Source organism: Uloborus diversus, chromosome 1 (genome assembly GCF_026930045.1).
Source record: "Uloborus diversus isolate 005 chromosome 1, Udiv.v.3.1, whole genome shotgun sequence".
Taxonomy (NCBI): domain Eukaryota; kingdom Metazoa; phylum Arthropoda; class Arachnida; order Araneae; family Uloboridae; genus Uloborus; species Uloborus diversus.
In genome coordinates, this window is record NC_072731.1 from 25,331,055 (window position 1) to 25,354,465 (window position 23,411).

The following is a 23,411-nucleotide window of genomic DNA, read 5'->3' on the forward strand; positions in this document are numbered from 1 at the left end:
AGACGTCAAATTGCTCCTTGGAGGAATTCGCGCCAAAAACTAATGGGCACAAGTTTACATACGGGCACATATGTGTATCAAATTTCGTTCGATTTCATGCGGTAGTTTTTGCTGTAGAGTGGCCACAAAAAACTGGTCACATACATACGTGACACACACACACATTTTCCAAAAATAGTCGAAATTGACTCAGCACACCTCAAAACGTTCGAATACGTCAAAATTCGAAATTCGAAAGCTTGCACGAATCCAATACTTTCGTCTATATATTAGATATAGAAGAAAGTGAAATGAGGTTTCATTACATTTCAGTGGAATACTAGCCTGGACTATGTGTCCGGAATGTTTTACTAAATATCATTGCTAGGACTGGGGGACTATAAAATGCTAAATTTTGTAAATTTTTCAAAATTTGATTTTTTGACAAAAAGTTCATGAATTTAAAGTCTTTGCGCTATTTAAAGATTTTTTTAAAATGGAACTTTACGCTTATATCTAACGGTTTAGGAATTAGCTATTGGTCCACTTTTAGGATGGACACCCTATTCAGCGGTAGGCAACCCATAAATCGCGATCGACCGGTCGATCTCGAGCCCGTTTTCAATCGATCCTTCCAACATTCTGGAACTTCTTTTTTCAGAGTACCATAAAAAACATTTTCTGCAAAAGAATTTGACAGAACTTCTGAATTTAAAGTTATTGATAACATTTCCAGAACTTTTTATTATCGCTGAAAGCTGGAAGTGCCCCAACTTCTAATATTTAAGAGAAATATTTAATCCTTACTTTTCCAAACACCGAATTTACTTTACTCCCTCTGAAATTCATTTTACTTTTCCTTAATTTCCGTAAGTTTAAAGAGTAATTCTATAACTAAATTCAGCAAGTTGGTTACATTAAATGTTGTTAAAAAAAATATATTTTTGAATGCTTTTGTTACGAAATTCACGTAATTATGCAATCCATGTCAAATGATATTGCAAGAAAGCCTCACGTGATGGAAGTAGACGGACTGAAATTCAGATTCAGCGCATCGACATCACATAAAAGCCCTTTCAATACTTTAGGCAACGGATAGAAAGTTTAATTCACATTTAGTGTCATTTGCTGCTCACTAAACGAGCGATAGGTTGTGATGTAATCAAGGGATGATGTTTTAAAATTTCATTCAATCTTTCTTTGATACCTTCGAATTCTAAACATTTTATCAGTGCTAGCAGCCTTTATCTTATGAACATTATCTTACCTTTTCTCGGAACCATTATTCCCCACTTACTCCTTTTTGCTTTTGCGTTTCCTCTGTCATTCCAGCAGCATGGGCGTTCTTCTCGCTATCGCAACTGGGATCTACTTCCTGATCACCAAATCAACAGGTGAGAATCGCATTTGACGAAAAACCTAAATCCGTCGATTTTTTTGCTTGAAGCCTACTTTTGCAAAACTGAAGATTAAACAAGAAGTTCCGTCCGAAACTAAAGGAGCCTACTTTCCCGTATACCAATATCAACTTTCTAGTTTCAGATCAAAATTCTTAAAATTAGCTAAAATCGTAAATACCATATTTTTAAAAATATTTTAAGCCGATTTCTAGAAATAAAATATGCCTCGCTATCTAGGCAGCGTTTCCAAAAGTGTGTTCCACGGAACCCTTGGGTTCCGCCGCGGGTTAACCGTAGCAAAAAAAAAAAAAAAAAAAAAAATCCACTAGTTTCAAGAAAAATGAAATAGTCAATATCAAGGACCTAAAATGTCGCAGTGTTTTCTACGCCATGCAAGCATAATCAAGTGAGTACCATCTGACTTGAGAAAGGTTCTCAATGAAGCTTCAGAAATAGTTTAGTTTGTCAAATCTCGTTTTCTGCAGTCAAGACTATTTAACAAGATTTATGAAGACATGGGTAGACAGCACAAGTTACTACTTTTTATTAACCGACTTCAAAAAAGGTGGTTATGATTTCGTATTGCGGCTTTTTATGTGTGTTTTCGAATTATTCCAACACTACTGGACCGATTTGAAATTTTTTTTTTTTGTTTGGAAGGGTATACTTCCCAGATGGTCCTCTTATAATTTGGTCTGGATCTGATAAGGGGTCCTGGAGAAATCCAAGAAACTTTAAATTTCATACGTCATGATCACGTGGTGTTGCTGTGCTCGGTGTATTTTCACACCTAAGGTTTTGGCTTTCTCTTGAACAATATTTAATTCTCGCGGCACATGGATGATTAATTTTCTCAAAGCTGCGCTGCATGGTCATTTTTTATTATAGGTGTTACTAATGTATTTATTACTGCATAGCAAAGCAGTAAATTAAATATATTTTGCTGCTTTAATGGTTGAATCAATTACCTTAATATTTTATTTACTAATAAATAACTTTATTTAGGCACTAAAATATAAAGTTCTTTATTTAATATTCCAATTTTTAAATATATTTAGTAGTCAATTGAGGGGGAATTGAATACAGAACACCCCTCCCCCACGATTTAATTTATATTCTTTAATGATATCCATTATAACTGTGTATCATTTCTGAAGTTTGACAAATATTCTAGATTTACTATTTCACGATGCCGCCAGTTCAGTTTGAAATTAGGGTTATATTAATTAGCAGGCTTCAAAAAAAAAAAGGAGGAGGTTCTGAACTCGTCGGATTTGCGTTTTCTTTGTACAATGTTCCATAAATATTCGAAGACACCTGTACCCAGGGGCGTGCACAGGGAGGGGGAGGGACACCTGTTGGCCCGGGCCCGAACCGGGAGGGGGCCCAATATTTCTGTAACTAACGGTGAAATATAGGGGTAAACAATATGGAGAGGGACCCGGAAAAGTCATTTTTGACGGGCTCCAAAATTTCTGTGCGCGCCCCTGCTTGTATCGATAAGGAAAAGTCTTTTTTTGTTTGAAACAGCATAGTTCCTCGGCGGTCTAATGTTAATCAAGTTCATGTTTGATGAAATTGAAGGAACTCTTCAAATATCATACTCACATTTAAATCGATTTGTACTCTATTAACTTTGTATATCGTCTCACTTAGTGAACCGGTTTTTATGCTTTTTTTTTGTTTTTGAATTAAGGATTCTCTGAAACAAACATAAAATTCATTCTAGTAGAATTTTTAATCTTCATCTATAGTGGGGCCATGTGTAGTGGGAAAACATGCGACTTTTATCACTAGTTACATGACACTAATTGCGAAACATAAATTACAATTTACAATATTACAATTCTAAAATTTAGAAATTTAAACTTAAAGCAATTTCGTGTTTTTTTTTTTTTTACTCGTGTATTTGCTTTCGGAAAGCAAACTTTGATAAAGTTGAACAAATGATGAAGACAATTACATAGTTACGCATTTGAAAAAGCCTTTCTTCACAGTCGACGGAAGTCTCCGAGACGCTCGCCGTGTTATTTACACCACTCGAAAGCAAAAAATAAATTACTTTTAAATTAAAAAAAAAACCGCCTTCAAAAAATACCCAGGAACTAAAAAGCAAAAAATAACTGATTACACTTACATTCTATTTCCTACCCAAACAAAGAAATGAAATTTATTTTACAATTCCGGTACAAAAATCAACTAAACTAAACACCGAATTATAAAATAAACACTGATTTAAATTACTATACGATGAATTATTTTAAATACCTAACTAATTATATACGATCTCTTAATTTTTAATAATCTTTTGAAGTCGGGGCCTCCTATAAGAGTCATTCCACGTCAACTGACCTAATTTTTCAAATCTTCCCCCCTCGACCATCTCCGATTTGGATGAAGTTTTATAGAGGCGTAGAGATGCCTTTGAAACTAATCTATGCAAATTTTCAGCTTCCTAGATCTAAATCCTGAGGATCTAGAATCTCCGAAAAATGTGATTCAAAATGGCTGATCAGCTTTTTGTGCCAAATTGCCAAGTTTACACCAATAAGTTTTTTTTAACACAGTTCAGTCTTATTTCAAAGTATTTTTTGATTTATTGCTTGATTGTTTATATGTTTTCAATTATTTATTGCGATTTTTCAAAGATGAGTGTTTTTTTAGCTTTTTGCAACTTTTTCTTATAAAATTTACCAAAAATTGGTTTTTTCAGAAAATGTGATGATATTTATTATAGTTGTGAAAAATACTTCAATGTATGATTTTAAAATGCTTGTAGAAATGTACAATGATATTTCCGAAAGGTGTACCCCTTCAAAATAGCATGTTCCAATTTTGGAACATTGGCGCTGTGGCATAGTACGCTTTCTATCAACGAATGCTACTGTTTCCCACACTTTTTACTCATTCCCACGCTTTGAAGCCAGCTGCATCGAATTCTTTCAAATCCATAAAACACTAGGTTCCGCCCCCAAGCTGACCTTTGGCCGTTTTGGCTCAAGTTTAACATTCCGTTCCCAGGATGGCCACCTGCATCCATGGACCAGCTGCATCCTTGGGAAAGGAGAGAGAGAATCCCCGTTTATTTTCCAAGAAAAAGGGGAGATGAATTTTGCGGGGGCTGGGGCGCGGCCGACTCGGAAAACGAGGAGAACGATCAAAAACTTTGGAGAGGTCAGTCATGTTTTTCTGACTCTCCAGAAATCTATCTAACCACGAATCAATTGTGTACTTCAGAATCTTGTAAATAGCTGTGTAAATAAACAATGTTAAGTTTACCCCTGGTAACTACTTGCTTTCCACTCAGCCACACATACTACCATTACGCCACAGCTATATAAACTTTGGTGCCAGCGGTGGAGATTGAAAGTTAGATAGAAAATGAGAGTTTTTCGTCCTCCCTTCTCTGTTTTGAAGAAAGGCAATCTTTCTTTGAGAAGTTGTGTTGCTGCAGCCTAGCTGCGAAAAAAGAAAGATCGACCCCCGATCTTATTTTATGGTCAGTTTTTATGACTTCGCTCCTGCTTCCTTGCTCCGGCGTGAAGGACCTCCTGCTGGTTTCTTCTGTTGAATGGAAAAGATCGACCCCGATCTTGATGAGAAGTCGAAAGTGAGTGAAAAGATCGCCCTGCGGATCTGTTGAGAAAAACGGAACTTCGTAGTCGTCTCGCGATTATCCTGATCTCTGGGATATATTTTTTTCGAAAGATTCGAAATTTTTCACTGGCCAACCTGGCAGATGTGTATGTGCGAAGCGTTCCAGTGGCGATCCTTGCCTGTTGCGTTGTTCTTACGGCTACCCTAGCCGATTGTGTGGTTCCTGGGCTATTCCTGTCGACTGTGTGACGCTGTGACATGCGTTAAGGAGACATCCTGTTCTCCGGGGAAATTTGTGAACAAATTTATTTGTGAATTGTGAGGACAACTTGGTCTGATTCTGGTCGGAACGTCCGCTCCTGAACTGTGTGTTTAACCGCGCATTTAGTTCTGTCCAAGAAATGTGATATTTAGAACAAAGTGACTCATTTTTCGCGAGTGCTATGTGATGTGAACATTTAAATTGCATTGGATTACTTTGAAGCAGTGCCAGGGTGCAGTCAGCGTAAGTTTTTTTTTTCTTATTGTTGGTTGTGAATAGCTTCTTGGTAAAAATTCGAAACAGTGCATTTGCTTGTTTACATCAGATTGAATTGTTTATTTTTTTGTGCTTTTGTTGTTTGATCTAATGCTTTTCATATAACTTTAATTTTGTGCCGCTTAAACACTCTTGTGTGTGTGTTCTTTTAAATTACTGAAAGAGTTTTGTTCATTGTAAATTGCATTTTTCTTTAACATGGCATTTTTGATAAAAGTTAAGAAGGTGGACCTTGAAGAACTCGCAACAGAGTTCGGGGTACAATTTACTTCCAAAGTACGGAAGCTAGATTTAATAAAACAAATTACTGAATGTACTGACTATAAGGAAGATGTAGCTCAGACTCTTTTAGAGGAAATTGTTCAGACTAGGGATAAGAAAGAGAAAGATGAAAGGGATAGAATTGAGAGAGAGGAAAAGGATAAGCAACGTGCTTTTGAACTTGCTATGCGCACGAGCACGAATGGGGGGACAGCAAATTCTTCCACTAGAGTAATTCAATCCAGTATTCACAATTTAATACCTAAATTTGATTCCTCCCAAAGTGATATTTGTCTCTACTTAGTCATGTTCGAACGGCAAGTTAGACGCGCGGGCATTGAGGAAAGTAATTGGGTATCACATTTGATTCCATTATTGCCCTTAGAAATAGCCCAGCTAATAGCGCGTGAATCAGATGAGGACGCCGAAAATTATTCTTTTGTTAAAAATTTGCTCTTAAAGCGATTTAAGTTAAGTGCCGAAAGCTTCCGGAAGAAATTCGTTCAGCACCAAAAACGTGACGACAGTACCTGGAAAGACTACGTTTTTGAGCTCAGAAATTATCTAAATGAATGGATTAACAGTCTAGAGGTTAATGATTTTGAAAATTTAAAAGACCTCATGGTTACGGACCAAATGAAAAAAAAAGTCCCATCGGAAGCAAAAGAACACTTCCTAGATGATTGGTCGTCAATTAAAAGCTCCTCGAAGTTAGCAGACATGCTTGATAACTATGATGAAGTGAGAAAATTTAGAAATCCAAACTCGGAAAAAAAGAAAGACAAGAATAATTTGCCTAAAAAGACGGATTTTAAAAACGAAAGCAATAAACCCCAAAACAGATTCCCTTCCGATAGGGTAAACAACAGTTTTGAGAGGCGAAAACCCCTGCGGTGCTTTGGGTGTAGCAGCGAGACTCATTTGTGGCCGACTTGTCCCAAGAATAAAAAGAATGCTGGATTCCCCGCGGCGGAAGAGAAAGTCAATCGCGTGAAAAATCTCGCTGGAGAAGAGCTATTAGCTCCTTTTATTACTGAGGGAACTGTGAATTCTTTTCCCATTCGTATTCTTCGGGACAGTGGCAGCTCTATTGACTTAGTTTGCAGAAAATATGTAAACCATAGCGATTTTACCGGGGAAAATGTTTGGTTACAAACCCCTTTAGATAAAAATCAAGTTTGTTTACCTCTCGCAAATGTTTACTTAGAAGGTAAATTTGGGAAAGTGAAAACTAAGGCGGCAGTCATAAGTGACGAATTAGATCAAGGGAGATATTTATTAGGAAATAGAACTGCGCTTTTGTTAGAAGACAGTTTCGAAAATAAATTCTCGAACGGAGATGTTTTAAATGCTGTAACTACTCGTGCTCAGGCTCGCGAAAAACAAAAAAGTCTTGAAGAAAAAAATCCTTCTGAGAAGTATAAGGTTCCTTTGGACAATGCTCCAATTTTTCCCGCAACGCCTTTGGAAAACGTAGAAATTCCAGAAGTCGACATAAATGCGCCAGAATTATCATTAGCCAGGATAAGTCCTGAGGAATTCAAGTCAGCGCAGATGGAGTGTCCCACTCTTAAGCCTCTCTTTGAGTTAGCGGAAAAAAGCACAGGTTTAAAGGGAAAGGGTTACTATTGTCTTGAAAATGGAATATTGTTTAGGTTTCAGGAAGATCACATGAAGAACACTAGAAAGTTAGTGGTTGTCCCGGAAAGTTTGAGAAATAAAATACTTTCCCTTTGTCATGAAGGCACCTCTGCACATGTGGGAATGACAAAGTCTAAGGACAAATTGAGTCAATATTTTTTCTGGCCTGGTTGCCATAAGCAAATGGAAAAGTTTATCCAAGCTTGCGACGAATGTCAGAGAGCAGGGAAGCCCACTGATAAAAAGAAAGCCCCTTTGAAACTAGTTCCAATTATTCAAGAGGTGTTTTTTAGAATCAATTTTGATGCGACTGGCCCACTTCCTATAACGCCAAGTGGTAATAGATATATAATCACGGCAATATGTATGTCATCTAAATATCCCGAAGCGATACCTGTAGCTGATCTAGGGTCTGCCACAGTTATAGATGCATTATTAAACATTTTCAGCCGTATGGGTTTTCCACACGAGGTACAGTGTGATCAGGGTAGATCATTTACTAGTGCCCTAACAACTGAATTTTTCGAGCGTTTTGGCATTAACGTCAGTCATAGCTCTATTAGCCACCCGCAGTCAAACCCCATTGAACGATTTCATCGAACAGTTAAGAGGCTTTTGCGGGCTATTTGTTTAGAAAGTGGTTCGGATTGGGAAAAAAGTCTTCCCCTGGCTTTATTAGCCTTAAGGACCGTTACTCATGAAAGTCTGGGATTTTCACCCGCGGAGTTAGTTTTTGGCAGAAATCTCCGAACTCCGGAGACCTTATTATATGAGCAATGGGTTGAACCCGAAGAATTAAATCAACCGGTTACTGAATATGTGTTTGATTTAATAAATAGGTTAAAAAGATGTCAAGAAACAGCTTTTAAAACGGTCGAGTCTTTGCAAGAAAAACGGAAAACATGGTATGATAGAAACACCGTTAAACGGGAATTTAAAGAAGGCGACCAAGTTTTAATTTTTGCGACCTCCAAACCTAACAAATTAGCACCACAATGGATAGGTCCAGGAACTATTTTAAGCAAATTATCAGAAACCAATTATGTGGTTGGGTTAAGTGGGAAAAAGGAGAGGTCACAGATTTACCACGTGAATATGTTAAAACCATACTATAAACGGGCGGAACTTGTAAATTTTCTGGCATTTGATGAATGTAGTGGAAAATTAGCAGATCAAGATATAGATTTTCCGTACATAGAATACAACCCTACCATTTATGATTTCGAGGATATTTGCCGCACAAATGAACTAGCCGAACGTTTACAGACTGAACAAATATTGCAGCTTAGAGATTTATTGGATAAATATGCTAAGAGTTTTTCAAATGACCCAGGTTTAGCCGATGTAGTCGTACATGACATAGAGCTAGTTAGTGATCAGGTCATTCGGTCTAAACCGTACAGAATGTCTCATAGACAAAATGAAATCTTACGAGGGGAAATACAACGGATGTTAGACTTGAAAATAATAGAGGTGGGAGAGTCGGATTATGTGTCGCCGATGATTTTAGTTGAGGCTCCAGGCAAAGACCCCAGGGCTTGTGTAGACTACCGCCGATTAAATAAAGTTATTCGAACCGAGTTTTACCCTCTTCCAAATATAGAAGAAAGAGTTGAAAGTGTCTCATCAGCTAAATATATTTCGGTATTGGACTTGTCCAAAGGTTATTGGCAGATTCCCCTAAGCTCTAGGGCTCAAAGACTTGCTGCTTTTGTTACAAATTTTGGAACTTACAGACCTCTTAGGATGCCCTTCGGGCTTAAGAACGCCCCATTTTTTTTCAGTAAGATGATGTCCCTTTTACTAAAAGATTGTGAGAAATTTGCTCTACCTTACTTGGATGATGTGGCAATTTTCTCTGACTCATGGGAAGAGCATCTTGAACACCTTGATTGTGTTCTAAAAAGAATTACTAAAGCCAAGCTCACCATTAAACCCTCAAAATGTAAATTTGCTCAAAATCATGTTAAATATTTGGGTCACATGGTCGGGAATGGTTTTCGAACGCCGTCAGAGGCCAAAATTCTAAGTGTTTTGAATTTTCCAACTCCTCAAACGAAAACTGAAATTCGGGCATTTTTGGGACTTGCCGGTTATTACAGCAGATATATTAAGATGTATTCTGTTATAGCTGCACCTTTAACTGACGCTTTGAAGGGTAAGACGAAACGTGAAGCGATTACATGGACCGAGGACTGCGAGAATGCATTTAAAGAACTAAAAACAAAGTTAACCAATAAACCCGTGTTATACGCTCCAGATTTTAAAAGAGAATTCATTGTACAGACAGATGCTTCAGATGTTGGGATGGGGGTAGTGCTCACTCAGATAAGTGATACAAAGGAAGAGCATCCGGTACTTTTCCTCAGTAAAAAATTTTCAGACGTAGAAAAAAGGTACGGTACTACTGAAAAAGAATGTGCCAGCATAATCTTCGCAATTAAGAAGTTACACTATTACATCGACGGGCAGGCTTTTAAGATCATTACAGATCATAATTCTCTGGTTTGGCTTGACAAGAACGCTAGTTCCAATCCCAGGCTAATGCGTTGGGCATTGGCTTTACAGCCATATAATTTCACGGTATCCCATCGTCCTGGGAAGGAAAATAAAAATGCTGACTCATTAAGTCGGGCACCCCTTCCCTAACTCTAAGGTCAGACAAACATGAACAACAAAGTTCATTTGTGGTCTTTGTTTTGTACTTAGGTATAAATGTGTCAAACAAGAATTTTGTTCCTAAAATTGTTTTTATCTTGCCTGTATGAAATAGTTAAAAAAAAATTCAGAATTTTGGTTTTGTGTATGTACAAGTTTTACTTAATGTATTAAGTATGTTATCATTTGGAATTGCATCTGTTCATCATTTGACAAATGATTGATTAATGATTTTTCAGGTTTCTTAATTTTTAAATTGGTTAAAAATTATTTTTAGTGACATTACTAAAAATCTGAAAATGTGTTAACTGTGCATTTTTAAAGCAACTGCACTGGTCAGGTTATTATGCTATACATCTTAAATATTTTGAAATTTTAATTTACACTAAAATTTTGAAATTTTATATGAGTTAAGACCAGACAAGCTGTTTATTTTTGTATCACAACCAACTTATAGGAAAGAAATACTTGATATTTTGATATGAATTTGCATTATATATTATTATTGTTTAATTTCTTAATGGATTTGAAAGTTCTAAAGGGGGGAGGAGTTGTGGCATAGTACGCTTTCTATCAACGAATGCTACTGTTTCCCACACTTTTTACTCATTCCCACGCTTTGAAGCCAGCTGCATCGAATTCTTTCAAATCCATAAAACACTAGGTTCCGCCCCCAAGCTGACCTTTGGCCGTTTTGGCTCAAGTTTAACATTCCGTTCCCAGGATGGCCACCTGCATCCATGGACCAGCTGCATCCTTGGGAAAGGAGAGAGAGAATCCCCGTTTATTTTCCAAGAAAAAGGGGAGATGAATTTTGCGGGGGCTGGGGCGCGGCCGACTCGGAAAACGAGGAGAACGATCAAAAACTTTGGAGAGGTCAGTCATGTTTTTCTGACTCTCCAGAAATCTATCTAACCACGAATCAATTGTGTACTTCAGAATCTTGTAAATAGCTGTGTAAATAAACAATGTTAAGTTTACCCCTGGTAACTACTTGCTTTCCACTCAGCCACACATACTACCATTACGCCACAGCGCTTTTAGGGAGTCAAATTTCCAAGAAGTAAATCGTTCGACTTCTAAGGGGAAATTTCATTTTTCGTAATATATGTTTCTTTTTTTTTCTCATTTTAAATGTGCTCTGATGTAGATGTTGGCAAAACCAAGTAAATTTATATTTTGAAAGGATATGACGTTTCGTTAGCAAAGAAAATAATAACAGTCTTCTGTTTGACGGACTATATGGCTCCGAATCCACACCTGCTCGGACAGCTGCATTGTCACGTGATAATAAAAAATAATATTAGTGAGAGTTTTATTCTTCATATTTTAAATGCAGTTCAATAATTCGCTAGCTTTGTTTTCGGGCGAAACGAAATTCTGTTTGACGTATACCAACTGTTCATAAATGTTAAAAAATGTCTACAAGATTTCTTACTGTAGAACAAGCTGTGGCTTATTCAGAGACATTGTCAGATTCGGATTTGTCAGATGTAGATATATGCCAATTACCCCCTGATAAACTAGGCAATATCACTGAGGAAGAATAGATGTTGACAGAGATGAAATCCTACAATTTTTTGGTTTGTTGCTATTGAGTGGGTACCATTCTGTTCCTTCTGAAGATATGTATTGGAGCAGTGCAGAAGATACATCTGTGCCAATTGTACTAACAGTTATGCCTCAAAATCGTTTTCGAAAAATAAAAAACAACTTTCATTTGATGGACAACCATGAATTAAAACAAAATTACAAACTAAGAAAAGTTTTCCTTATTTAATCACCAAAAAAACTTTTTACTTTTCAAGAACTTAGGGCTGCAACGAATGCAATCTCCGTCTCTTTGATATTTAACGTATTATTAAAACAAAATAAATAGTAATTCGCATTGGGACGTTAATTTTAATGCATAGAAAATATTCAACAAATAGATTTGTTAAAAAATACAAACATTGGTAAACATTTGTTTACCCATTTGCTTGCTTTGCACTGAGGATGGAGGCTATTGCCTCTGAAATATGTTTGCATTTTAAACTTTCCAATCTTTTATTTGTGCTTTTAAACTTTGTTTCATTACTTTTATCTCAGTAGGTTTGTACTTGTATATTGGAACAATAAATACGAGTTTTTCGCACATTACCGCATAGGTGCAACTTTTATTTGTTTTAATATCCTGGCTATTGTAATTGCTTACTATATTGATTATTCATACACTATGGAAATGTAGAGAACATTCAGGAATATTTCAAACTTACCCACTGAATTAAAACAGTCACTAATTTTGTCATTAAAATGTACGAATGCTAAAGAGGTTTAAGTATTAATTTGCAAAAATTAGGAACAATAAATTTACAGAAAACATTAGGAAAATTAACAAAAAAGAATCTTATAATGTTAAAAAGAAACGTTTATTGATTAGTTCCCGGTTTCACGCAAGGGAAATCAGCGAAAGTTTTCTAAATTGAGAAAAATAACATTAGTCAAACGATAAAGTAATGAATTCGTAGAGATTTTATAATTTCTATCCTTCCATAATACGCTAGAAAATACAAACATGCATACACTATTACATCACCACGTACCTAAAGTTGTAGAAAATTAAATCAGAAAAAATCATAAACTTGTAAACTTCCAAGTGGAAAAAAACTTGGAAATTTCGAAACAAAATTAACTAGTAAGCTTACTAGCGTAAAATCTTAAAAATTTGGCATATCTTCACTTGCTAAAAATTCTTTTTTTAATAACATTTTTGAAACTTATGAATTTTGAACTTTTTAGTTACAAATGTACAACTTTTAGAACTTTGTAAACTTAAAGAAATATACAAATGAATAAAAATAACTTGCAAGCTTCGAAACAGAAAAACTTACAAGCACGAAAATTTTGAAAACAGTATAGCGAATTGTTTTTGAACCATCAACATCCATAACCCGGCTAAAATTTGCAGGAGCCAAAGAGGAGAAAAATTATCAATAAAATTTAAAATAAGTTGTACAAAATAATGTGCAACAAAAGAGTGATACCACAGGACTATACGACCTTGTCCTATGGGTACTAGATTTTTTTCGTGAAAGATCTTCTTTTAATAATATTTATTATTTATTTCTTTATTTTTTAAAACATTTTTCAGGTTTTCTCTAAATTAACAATTTTTGTAAATTCTTAATTAAACTTCTATATTTCTTGAACAATTGTATCAAATAATTAAAATGTGTGATTATTTTCATACATTGGTTCAATTGGGTAAATTCTCGAACGTACTTTGGAAATATTGTCTTAGAGTTTTTCAGTCTCGAAGTTCGTAACTTTTTTTTTCATATTCAGTGTAATAACTCACTTAACTGAATCATTTTTTTCTCATACGTTTCACTATTTTCTCATACGTTTCACCATTTTCGTACATTTATTAAACTTGTAAAATACTTTACACACACTACAATATTAGAAAATCTTATTTTATTTCAATACGAGAAACATTTTTCCGAATTCTACTTCACAATCTACTAACACAATTTACCGAATTTCACTTAGAAAATCACATTATTAATATTTTATTACTTGTATTTTTACTTCATTTATTTTAATTGTTTTTCTCACACTATCAAAAATTTTTCAATAATGTTAGGATTTATTAAAACAGCCAAAGTTACTTTCATCATTTTCAATGTATCGTTTTATTTAACTTAACCATTTTTCTCATACGTTTTAATATTTTCATACAATTCTTAGACTTGTAAAATAAATTACGCTTTAATATATTCAAAAATACATCAGCATAGTGCTTTTTGAAGACAGGAGACTTTACCATTTTACTTTCCCATCTACCAAGTCAAAACACAATTTGCCGAATTTTCCTTAAAAAATCTTATTATTAATGTTTTCGAACTTGTATTTTTCACAGTAACAAAGTTTTTCACTATAAGTTAGAATTTATTAAAATAGTAACCATTCAAGAGTTAGGTTTAATTCATTTTAATAAACTCATACATTTTAATTAACTCATATCATTTTTTTTTCACATTCACAATTATTTTATTTAACCTAATCATTTTCTTACCCATTTTATTATTTCCACGCATTTATTAAACTTGTAAACTAATTCACATTAGTACATTCGACATAGTTAGTTTTCTTAACGCAAGGGCTTTACAATCTACAAACACAATTTTCCGAATTTTACTTAGAAAATATTATTACTAACTTGTATATTTCACAGTTGCAAAGTTTTCCCCCTCTAATTAGTATTTATTGAAATAGCAACAATCGTAGTAAGGGCCGTAAACCGCGGGGCAGAAGGAGGAAAACAACTCAACAGTCCTGAAGGGGCGTGGCCGTCCGCCATCTTGGATTTTTCTCGTAGTCTTCTACGAGGGTATTTTTAGGATGACGTCACTGATTTCTCGTAGTCTTCTACGAGGGTATTTTTAGGATGACGTCACTGATTTCTTGTCGTCTTTTACGAGGGTATTTTTAGGATGACGTCACTGATTTCTTGAAGTCTCTTACGAGGGTATGATGACGTCATCTATGACGTCACGCTTTTGAACGACGCCATCTTGTTTTACGTCATAGAACATGTTCATTCATGTCTGAGCTTGAATTAATTTGATTTAATTAATTTTATTGAATTTATTCTGAATTATTTACGAGGGTCGTATTCTGAAATGCTCTACGCTGGGATTTGAACCCGGGACCTCTCGCTCCGAACGAGGATGCGCTAACCACTAGACCGGACTAAGCAGTTAGTAGGAAAGGATAATAAAGCTTTAAATGGATAACTTTCAGTAGTGGCGCCATCTGTTGCAGGCTGTGAACAATAACGAAATGTTATTTTTTGAGATGAGCAGAACGCTGCATGATAGGAAGACAAATATGTGGAAATATTTTGAAGTTATGAAATGTTTTTAAAATAAAGATGGTTGAACGATGGTGGTGACATCTATCGGAATTTTTATGACTTTTTTTGTAACTTATGTTTCATTTTATTTATTCATATATATTTATTTTTGTTGAAATAAAGAAAAAGAGTTTTTTTGTTGCGATTCGACCCTGGGACCTTGAGGTTACATAAAGGATCCATACATGATTGGCGCGCGCTTTACCAATCTTGGCGACTTCGGGCTATGTATGTTATTTATGAAAGACTTGAATGTATTTTCGGTAAAACAAAGTTTAATGACGTCAGGGTGTAGAGTGTGCGGTTGAAAAAAAAATATTCATGACTAGACGTGTATTTTTTAAGTAACAAAGTATTGTGTTTTGACAAATTATTTTATGCTTGAGTTTAATTTGAAAAATCGTAATAATGTAGAATGTCCGGTACTCTAATTTTGGAACACAAATGTATTTAATTCCATTATTTACATGCTTTTTCCCACTTCTATCAAAAAGGACTTTACGAATCTCGAGGTTTGATCTGCTGATCTTTGAGCATTCGCTTTTATTAGTAGCAATTATACAATTTAGACCAAGAAGTTTTTATCTCGTTTCATGTTACATTCGATCTTTGGAATCATTTTTTTTTAAAGAAAAAGTTAAACTTATATTATCTGAGGAGAAATTAAAATTTTGTATTCTTAAAAAAATTTCATTTTAACAGTAAATCAGTATAAAGAGGTAAGCAAATGTCCAGAATTTTTAGTAACAGTCGACTTTTCAGTAAAAAGAAAACATATTTTTTTAACTTGGATTAAAATGATTCGGTAATTTAGCTATGAGTATACAACTTTACGAAATTAAGGGACAGTTTCCCCCGAATGATACTATTGATGAAAATAGCTTTTAAGGTATTTACATCCTAGAATTTAGGTTTTATTTTTGGGGAATATATTAAATTGATAGTATATGGACGGTAACAAAACAAAACAAAAAATAATAATAATGTATAAAATTTTAACAGGTGATCTACTTCAATTTTTTTATATATAACTGTATAATATATTATACTACTAGCAAGAAGGCATATTGTTGTACTAAAACACAACACATGAAAACTTCGATGTATTTCAAGACTGTGTATCTTGCAACATTTATAATCATAGTTGTTAAAACTGATTCTGCCCGTTCACCATAATCGGGGTTTGTAATTGTGTTCTCATTCTTGAACCAATAATAAGTTTCAACCCATTAATAAAAATATATCCATCATAAAATATAAATTTCTCATAATTTGTACTTACACACACGCACACACAAAACACAATGACATATACAAACGCACTGGAGCAAGCACACACACTGGCACTCATTCGCACACACAAACCCACACACAGATACAGGTATAAATTGCTTGACTGTACACATTAAAGATAATTTATTTTCATAATAATAAGCACATTATGTCACTTATTTTTTCTGGACTTACTATTTTTAAGTGTAAGTATTTTCTATTCATTTCACTAAACTTATACGTAGTCAAAGACTCAATTTTTTCCCCACTAATATTCAAATTACACACATTTTTATTTTTAAATGCTTTCTACGATTGTGTTTTATGCATTACATTCACGATTTTAAATGAACTCTGTTGTTATCTCTCAAGCGTTTTGGCATTTTCATCGAATATTAGAAAATATTCAACACGATTTACAGAATTTTGTTCCTCGAATTTAACGTTTGTTTTTTTCTCATTCACACGTATTTAAACTTACGAATATCTCATTTAATATTTCAAAAGCAATTATTTCAACATTTGACGCTTTCCAGAACATTTCACAGTTCATTTTCTTATACATCATTATTAAACAAATATTTAAAAATAAATAAGAATGCAACAGAACATTATTGAACAAGTTATTTGTCAAACATCCCTACATAATAGCTTTTCCCTTAGAATTTTTCGTCACATATGATAGCGAAGTTATTTCGCTTATGCATCATTGTAAATGTTGATATAAAGAAATATACATATTTATACTCTTAATCTTTTAAGTTCAGAAAAAAAAACCCAACATATGTTCTTATATATTATAGATACATCAAAACTTTTAACGATACTTTTAATCATCAAAAAAACTTTTTACTTTTCAAGAACTTAGAGCTGCAACGAATGCAATCTCCGTCTCTTTGATATTTAACGTATTATTAAAACAAAATAAATAGTAATTCGATTTGGGACGTTAATTTTAATGCATAGAAAATATTCAACAAATAGATTTGTTAAAAAATACAAACATTGGTAAACATTTGTTTACCCATTTGCTTGCTTTGCACTGAGGATGGAGGCTATTGCCTCTGAAATATGTTTGCATTTTAAACTTTCCAATCTTTTATTTGTGCTTTTAAACTTTGTTTCATTACTTTTATCTCAGTAGGTTTGTACTTGTATATTGGAACAATAAATACGAGTTTTTCGCACATTACCGCATAGGTGCAACTTTTATTTGTTTTAATATCCTGGCTATTGTAATTGCTTACTATATTGATTATTCATACACTATGGAAATGTAGAGAACATTCAGGAATATTTCAAACTTACCCACTGAATTAAAACAGTCACTAATTTTGTCATTAAAATGTACGAATGCTAAAGAGGTTTAAGTATTAATTTGCAAAAATTAGGAAAAATAAATTTACAGAAAACATTAGGAAAATTAACAAAAAAGAATCTTATAATGTTAAAAAGAAACGTTTATTGATTAGTTCCCGGTTTCACGCAAGGGAAATCTGCGAAAGTTTTCTAAATTGAGAAAAATAACATTAGTCAAACGATAAAGTAATGAATTCGTAGAGATTTTATAATTTCTATCCTTCCATAATACGCTAGAAAATACAAACATGCATACACTATTACATCACCACGTACCTAAAGTTGTAGAAAATTAAATCAGAAAAAATCATAAACTTGTAAACTTCCAAGTGGAAAAAAACTTGGAAATTTCGAAACAAAATTAACTAGTAAGCTTACTAGCGTAAAATCTTAAAAATTTGGCATATCTTCACTTGCTAAAAATTCTTTTTTTAATAACATTTTTGAAACTTATGAATTTTGAACTTTTTAGTTACAAATGTACAACTTTTAGAACTTTGTAAACTTAAAGAAAATATACAAATGAATAAAAATAACTTGCAAGCTTCGAAACAGAAAAACTTACAAGCACGAAAATTTTGAAAACAGTATAGCGAATTGTTTTTGAACCATCAACATCCATAACCCGGCTAAAATTTGCAGGAGCCAAAGAGGAGAAAAATTATCAATAAAATTTAAAATAAGTTGTACAAAATAATGTGCAACAAAAGAGTGATACCACAGGACTATACGACCTTGTCCTATGGGTACTAGATTTTTTCGTGAAAGTTCTTCTTTTAATAATATTTATTATTTATTTCTTTATTTTTTTAAACATTTTTCAGGTTTTCTCTAAATTAACAATTTTTGTAAATTCTTAATTAAACTTCTATATTTCTTGAACAATTGTATCAAATAATTAAAAGGTGTGATTATTTTCATACATTGGTTCAATTGGGTAAATTCTCGAACGTACTTTGGAAATATTGTCTTAGAGTTTTTCAGTCTCGAAGTTCGTAACTTTTTTTTTTCATATTCAGTGTAATAACTCACTTAACTGAATCATTTTTTTCTCATACGTTTCACTATTTTCTCATACGTTTCACCATTTTCGTACATTTATTAAACTTGTAAAATACTTTACACACACTACAATATTAGAAAATCTTATTTTATTTCAATACGAGAAACATTTTTCCGAATTCTACTTCACAATCTACTAACACAATTTACCGAATTTCACTTAGAAAATCACATTATTAATATTTTATTACTTGTATTTTTACTTCATTTATTTTAATTGTTTTTCTCACACTATCAAAAATTTTTCAATAATGTTAGGATTTATTAAAACAGCCAAAGTTACTTTCATCATTTTCAATGTATCGTTTTATTTAACTTAACCATTTTTCTCATACGTTTTAATATTTTCATACAATTTTTAGACTTGTAAAATAAATTACGCTTTAATATATTCAAAAATACATCAGCATAGTGCTTTTTGAAGACAGGAGACTTTACCATTTTACTTTCCCATCTACCAAGTCAAAACACAATTTGCCGAATTTTCCTTAAAAAATCTTATTATTAATGTTTTCGAACTTGTATTTTTCACAGTAACAAAGTTTTTCACTATAAGTTAGAATTTATTAAAATAGTAACCATTCAAGAGTTAGGTTTAATTCATTTTAATAAACTCATACATTTTAATTAACTCATATCATTTTTTTTTCACATTCACAATTATTTTATTTAACCTAATCATTTTCTTACCCATTTTATTATTTCCACGCATTTATTAAACTTGTAAACTAATTCACATTAGTACATTCGACATAGTTAGTTTTCTTAACGCAAGGGCTTTACAATCTACAAACACAATTTTCCGAATTTTACTTAGAAAATATTATTACTAACTTGTATATTTCACAGTTGCAAAGTTTCCCCCCTCTAATTAGTATTTATTGAAATAGCAACTGTTCAAGAGTTAGGTTTAATTCGATTTAATTCTTATTAATTAATGCATATTATTTCCTTCATATTCACAATTATTTTATTTAGCTTAATCATTTTAATCATTTTCTTGCCCATTTTATTATTTTCACTCATTTATTAAACTTGTAAACTAATTCACATTAAACATATTCGCCATAGTTATTTTTCTTAGCGCAGGAGACTTTACAATCTACAAACACAATTTACAGAATTTCACTTAGGAAATCTCATTACTAATGTTTTCAAACTTGTATTTTTACTTTATTTATTTATTTATTTATTTATTTTTTTCACATCACCAAAGTTTTTTCAATAATGTTAGATTAGGGAAATTGCAGCTTTTCAAGACTTTGATTCAATTCTTTTCAGCCAAATTTACTTTCTCCGTTTTCAATATAATTCTTTCATCATTTTCAATGTATCATTTTATTTACACAATTTGACGATTTTAACTTAAAAAATCTTATTATTAATATTTTCGAACTTGTATTTTTCACAGTAGCAAAGTTTTTTCACTCTAGTTAGGATTTTAACAACTATTCAAAAGTTTCGTTTAATTCGATTTAATTAACTCATATTATTACTTTTTTCATATTCACAATTATTTTATTTAACTTAATCATATACTCACCCATTTTATTATTTTCATACAATTACTGAACTCATAAAATTCATTATGCTTTAATATATTCAAAAATACTTCATCATAGTTATTTTTTAACACACATATCATTTTCCAGAACACAATTTATCGAATTTCACTTAGAAAATCGTATTATTAATACTTTCAATCTTGTATTTTTTACTTCATTCATTTATTTATTATTCTTTCACACTAGCAAAGTTTTTTCAATCAAGTTTGGCTAGGGAAATTGCAGCTTTTCAAGAGTTTTACTCAATTCGATTTAATTCATTGAATTGACACAGATATTTTTTTTCTTATTCGCAGTTATTATTTTTAACTTAATCGTTTTCTTATTCGTTTTACTACTTTCACGCATTTATTGAACTTATAATGTAATTTACACACTGTTATATTCAAAATACTTCATTATTATTATTATTACCAATATTATTTTACCATCTACAGACACTATTAACAGAGTTTTACTACAATATTCATAAAACACAATCGTAGAAAGCATTTAAAAATAAAAATGTGTGTAATTTGAATATTAGTGGGGAAAAAATTGAGTCTTTGACTACGTATAAGTTTAGTGAAATGAATAGAAAATACTTACACTTAAAAATAGTAAGTCCGGAAAAAATAAGTGACATAATGTGCTTATTATTATGAAAATAAATTATCTTTAATGTGTACAGTCAAGCAATTTATACCTGTATCTGTGTGTGGGTTTGTGTGTGCGAATGAGTGCCAGTGTGTGTGCTTGCTCCAGTGCGTTTGTATATGTCATTGTGTTTTGTGTGTGCGTGTGTGTAAGTACAAATTATGAGAAATTTATATTTTATGATGGATATATTTTTATTAATGGGTTGAAACTTATTATTGGTTCAAGAATGAGAACACAATTACAAACCCCGATTATGGTGAACGGGCAGAATCAGTTTTAACAACTATGATCATAAATGTTGCAAGATACACAGTCTTGAAATACATCGAAGTTTTCATGTGTTGTGTTTTAGTACAACAATATGCCTTCTTGCTAGTAGTATAATATATTATACAGTTATATATAAAAAAATTGAAGTAGATCACCTGTTAAAATTTTATACATTATTATTATTTTTTTTGTTTTGTTTTGTTACCGTCCATATACTATCAATTTAATATATTCCCCTAAAATAAAACCTAAATTCTAGGATGTAAATACCTTAAAAGCTATTTTCATCAATAGTATCATTCGGGGGAAACTGTCCCTTAATTTCGTAAAGTTGTATACTCATAGCTAAATTACCGAATCATTTTAATCCAAGTTAAAAAAATATGTTTTCTTTTTACTGAAAAGTCGACTGTTACTAAAAATTCTAGACATTTGCTTACCTCTTTATACTGATTTACTGTTAAAATGAAATTTTTTTAAGAATACAAAATTTTAATTTCTCCTCAGATAATATAAGTTTAACTTTTTCTTTAAAAAAAAAAAGATTCCAAAGATCGAATGTAACATGAAACGAGATAAAAGCTTCTTGGTCTAAATTGTATAATTGCTACTAATAAAAGCGAATGCTCAAAGATCAGCAGATCAAACCTCGAGATTCGTAAAGTCCTTTTTGATAGAAGTGGGAAAAAGCATGCAAATAATGGAATTAAATACATTTGTGTTCCAAAATTAGAGTACCGTACATTCTACTTTATTACGATTTTTCAAATTAAACTCAAGCATAAAATAATTTGTCAAAACACAATACTTTGTTACTTAAAAAATACACGTCTAGTCATGAATATTTTTTTTTCAACCGCACACTCTACACCCTGACGTCATTAAACTTTGTTTTACAGAAAATACATTCAAGTCTTTCATAAATAACATACATAGCCCGAAGTCGCCAAGATTGGTAAAGCGCGCGCCAATCATCTATGGATCCTTTATGTAACCTCAAGGTCCCAGGGTCGAATCGCAACAAAAAAACTCTTTTTCTTTATTTCAACAAAAATAAATATATATGAATAAATAAAATGAAACATAAGTTACAAAAAAAGTCATAAAAATTCCGATAGATGTCACCACCATCGTTCAACCATCTTTATTTTAAAAACATTTCATAACTTCAAAATATTTCCACATATTTGTCTTCCTATCATGCAGCGTTCTGCTCATCTCAAAAAATAACATTTCTTTATTGTTCACAGCCTGCAACAGATGGCGCCACTACTGAAAGTTATCCATTTAAAGCTTTATTATCCTTTCCTGCTAACTGCTTAGTCCGGTCTAGTGGTTAGCGCATCCTCGTTCGGAGCGAGAGGTCCCGGGTTCAAATCCCAGCGTAGAGCATTTCAGAATACGACCCTCGTAAATAATTCAGAATAAATTCAATAAAATAAAATTAATTAAATCAAATTAATTCAAGCTCAGACATGAATGAACATGTTCTATGACGTAAAACAAAATGGCGTCGTTCAAAAGCGTGACGTCATAGATGACGTCATCATACCCTCGTAAGAGACTTCAAGAAATCAGTGACGTCATCCTAAAAATACCATCGTAAAAGACGACAAGAAATCAGTGACGTCATCCTAAAAATACCCTCGTAGAAGACTACGAGAAATCAGTGACGTCATCCTAAAAATACCCTCGTAGAAGACTACGAGAAAAATCCAAGATGGCGGACGACCACGTTCCCTAGGTCACTTGACATGGAATGACTCATAAACTACTACCTAACGTAACTGAGTAGGTTTAGTTTTAAAGACTAATTTCGCGTATAATTAAATTAGTGTTTAATTCAGGATTCGGTGGGTTGTCAGTTACGTTATGTAGTTGTTTATAGGAGGTTCCGACTTCAAAAGGTTATTAAAAATTAAAAGATCTTATATAATTAGTTAGGTATTTAAAATAATTCGTCGTATAGTAATTTAAATCAGTGTTTATTTTATAATTCGATGTTTAGTTTAGTTGATTTTTGTACTGGAATTGTAAAATAAATTTCATTTCTATGTTTGGGTAGGAAATAGAATGTAAGTGTAATCAGTTATTTTTTGCTTTTTAGTTCCTGGGTATTTTTTGAAGACGGTTTTTTTTTTAAATTTAAAAGTAATTTATCCATACGAAATATCAAAGGGACATAGTAACCACATTTGTTGTGAGATACAAAATACCAGCGTTAAAAAGAAAGCTGAATTTTTGCCTAAAAAGAGCAACGTAGGATGCCAGAA

At 32.6% G+C, this 23,411-nt stretch overlaps 1 protein-coding gene across 1 annotated transcript in view; it reads left to right on the forward strand.

Annotated features, from left to right (window-relative positions):
• The first annotated feature begins 1,306 nt into the window (after nucleotides 1–1,306).
• The window catches only part of LOC129228457 (putative phosphoenolpyruvate synthase), a 333,414-nt gene continuing 311,309 nt past the window's right edge, over nucleotides 1,307–23,411 (forward strand). The window contains exon 1 of the mRNA XM_054863141.1: nucleotides 1,307–1,373. Within this exon, the coding sequence (XP_054719116.1) occupies nucleotides 1,316–1,373 (58 nt within the window). The 5' untranslated portion in view covers nucleotides 1,307–1,315. The remainder of the gene's footprint in view (nucleotides 1,374–23,411) is intronic.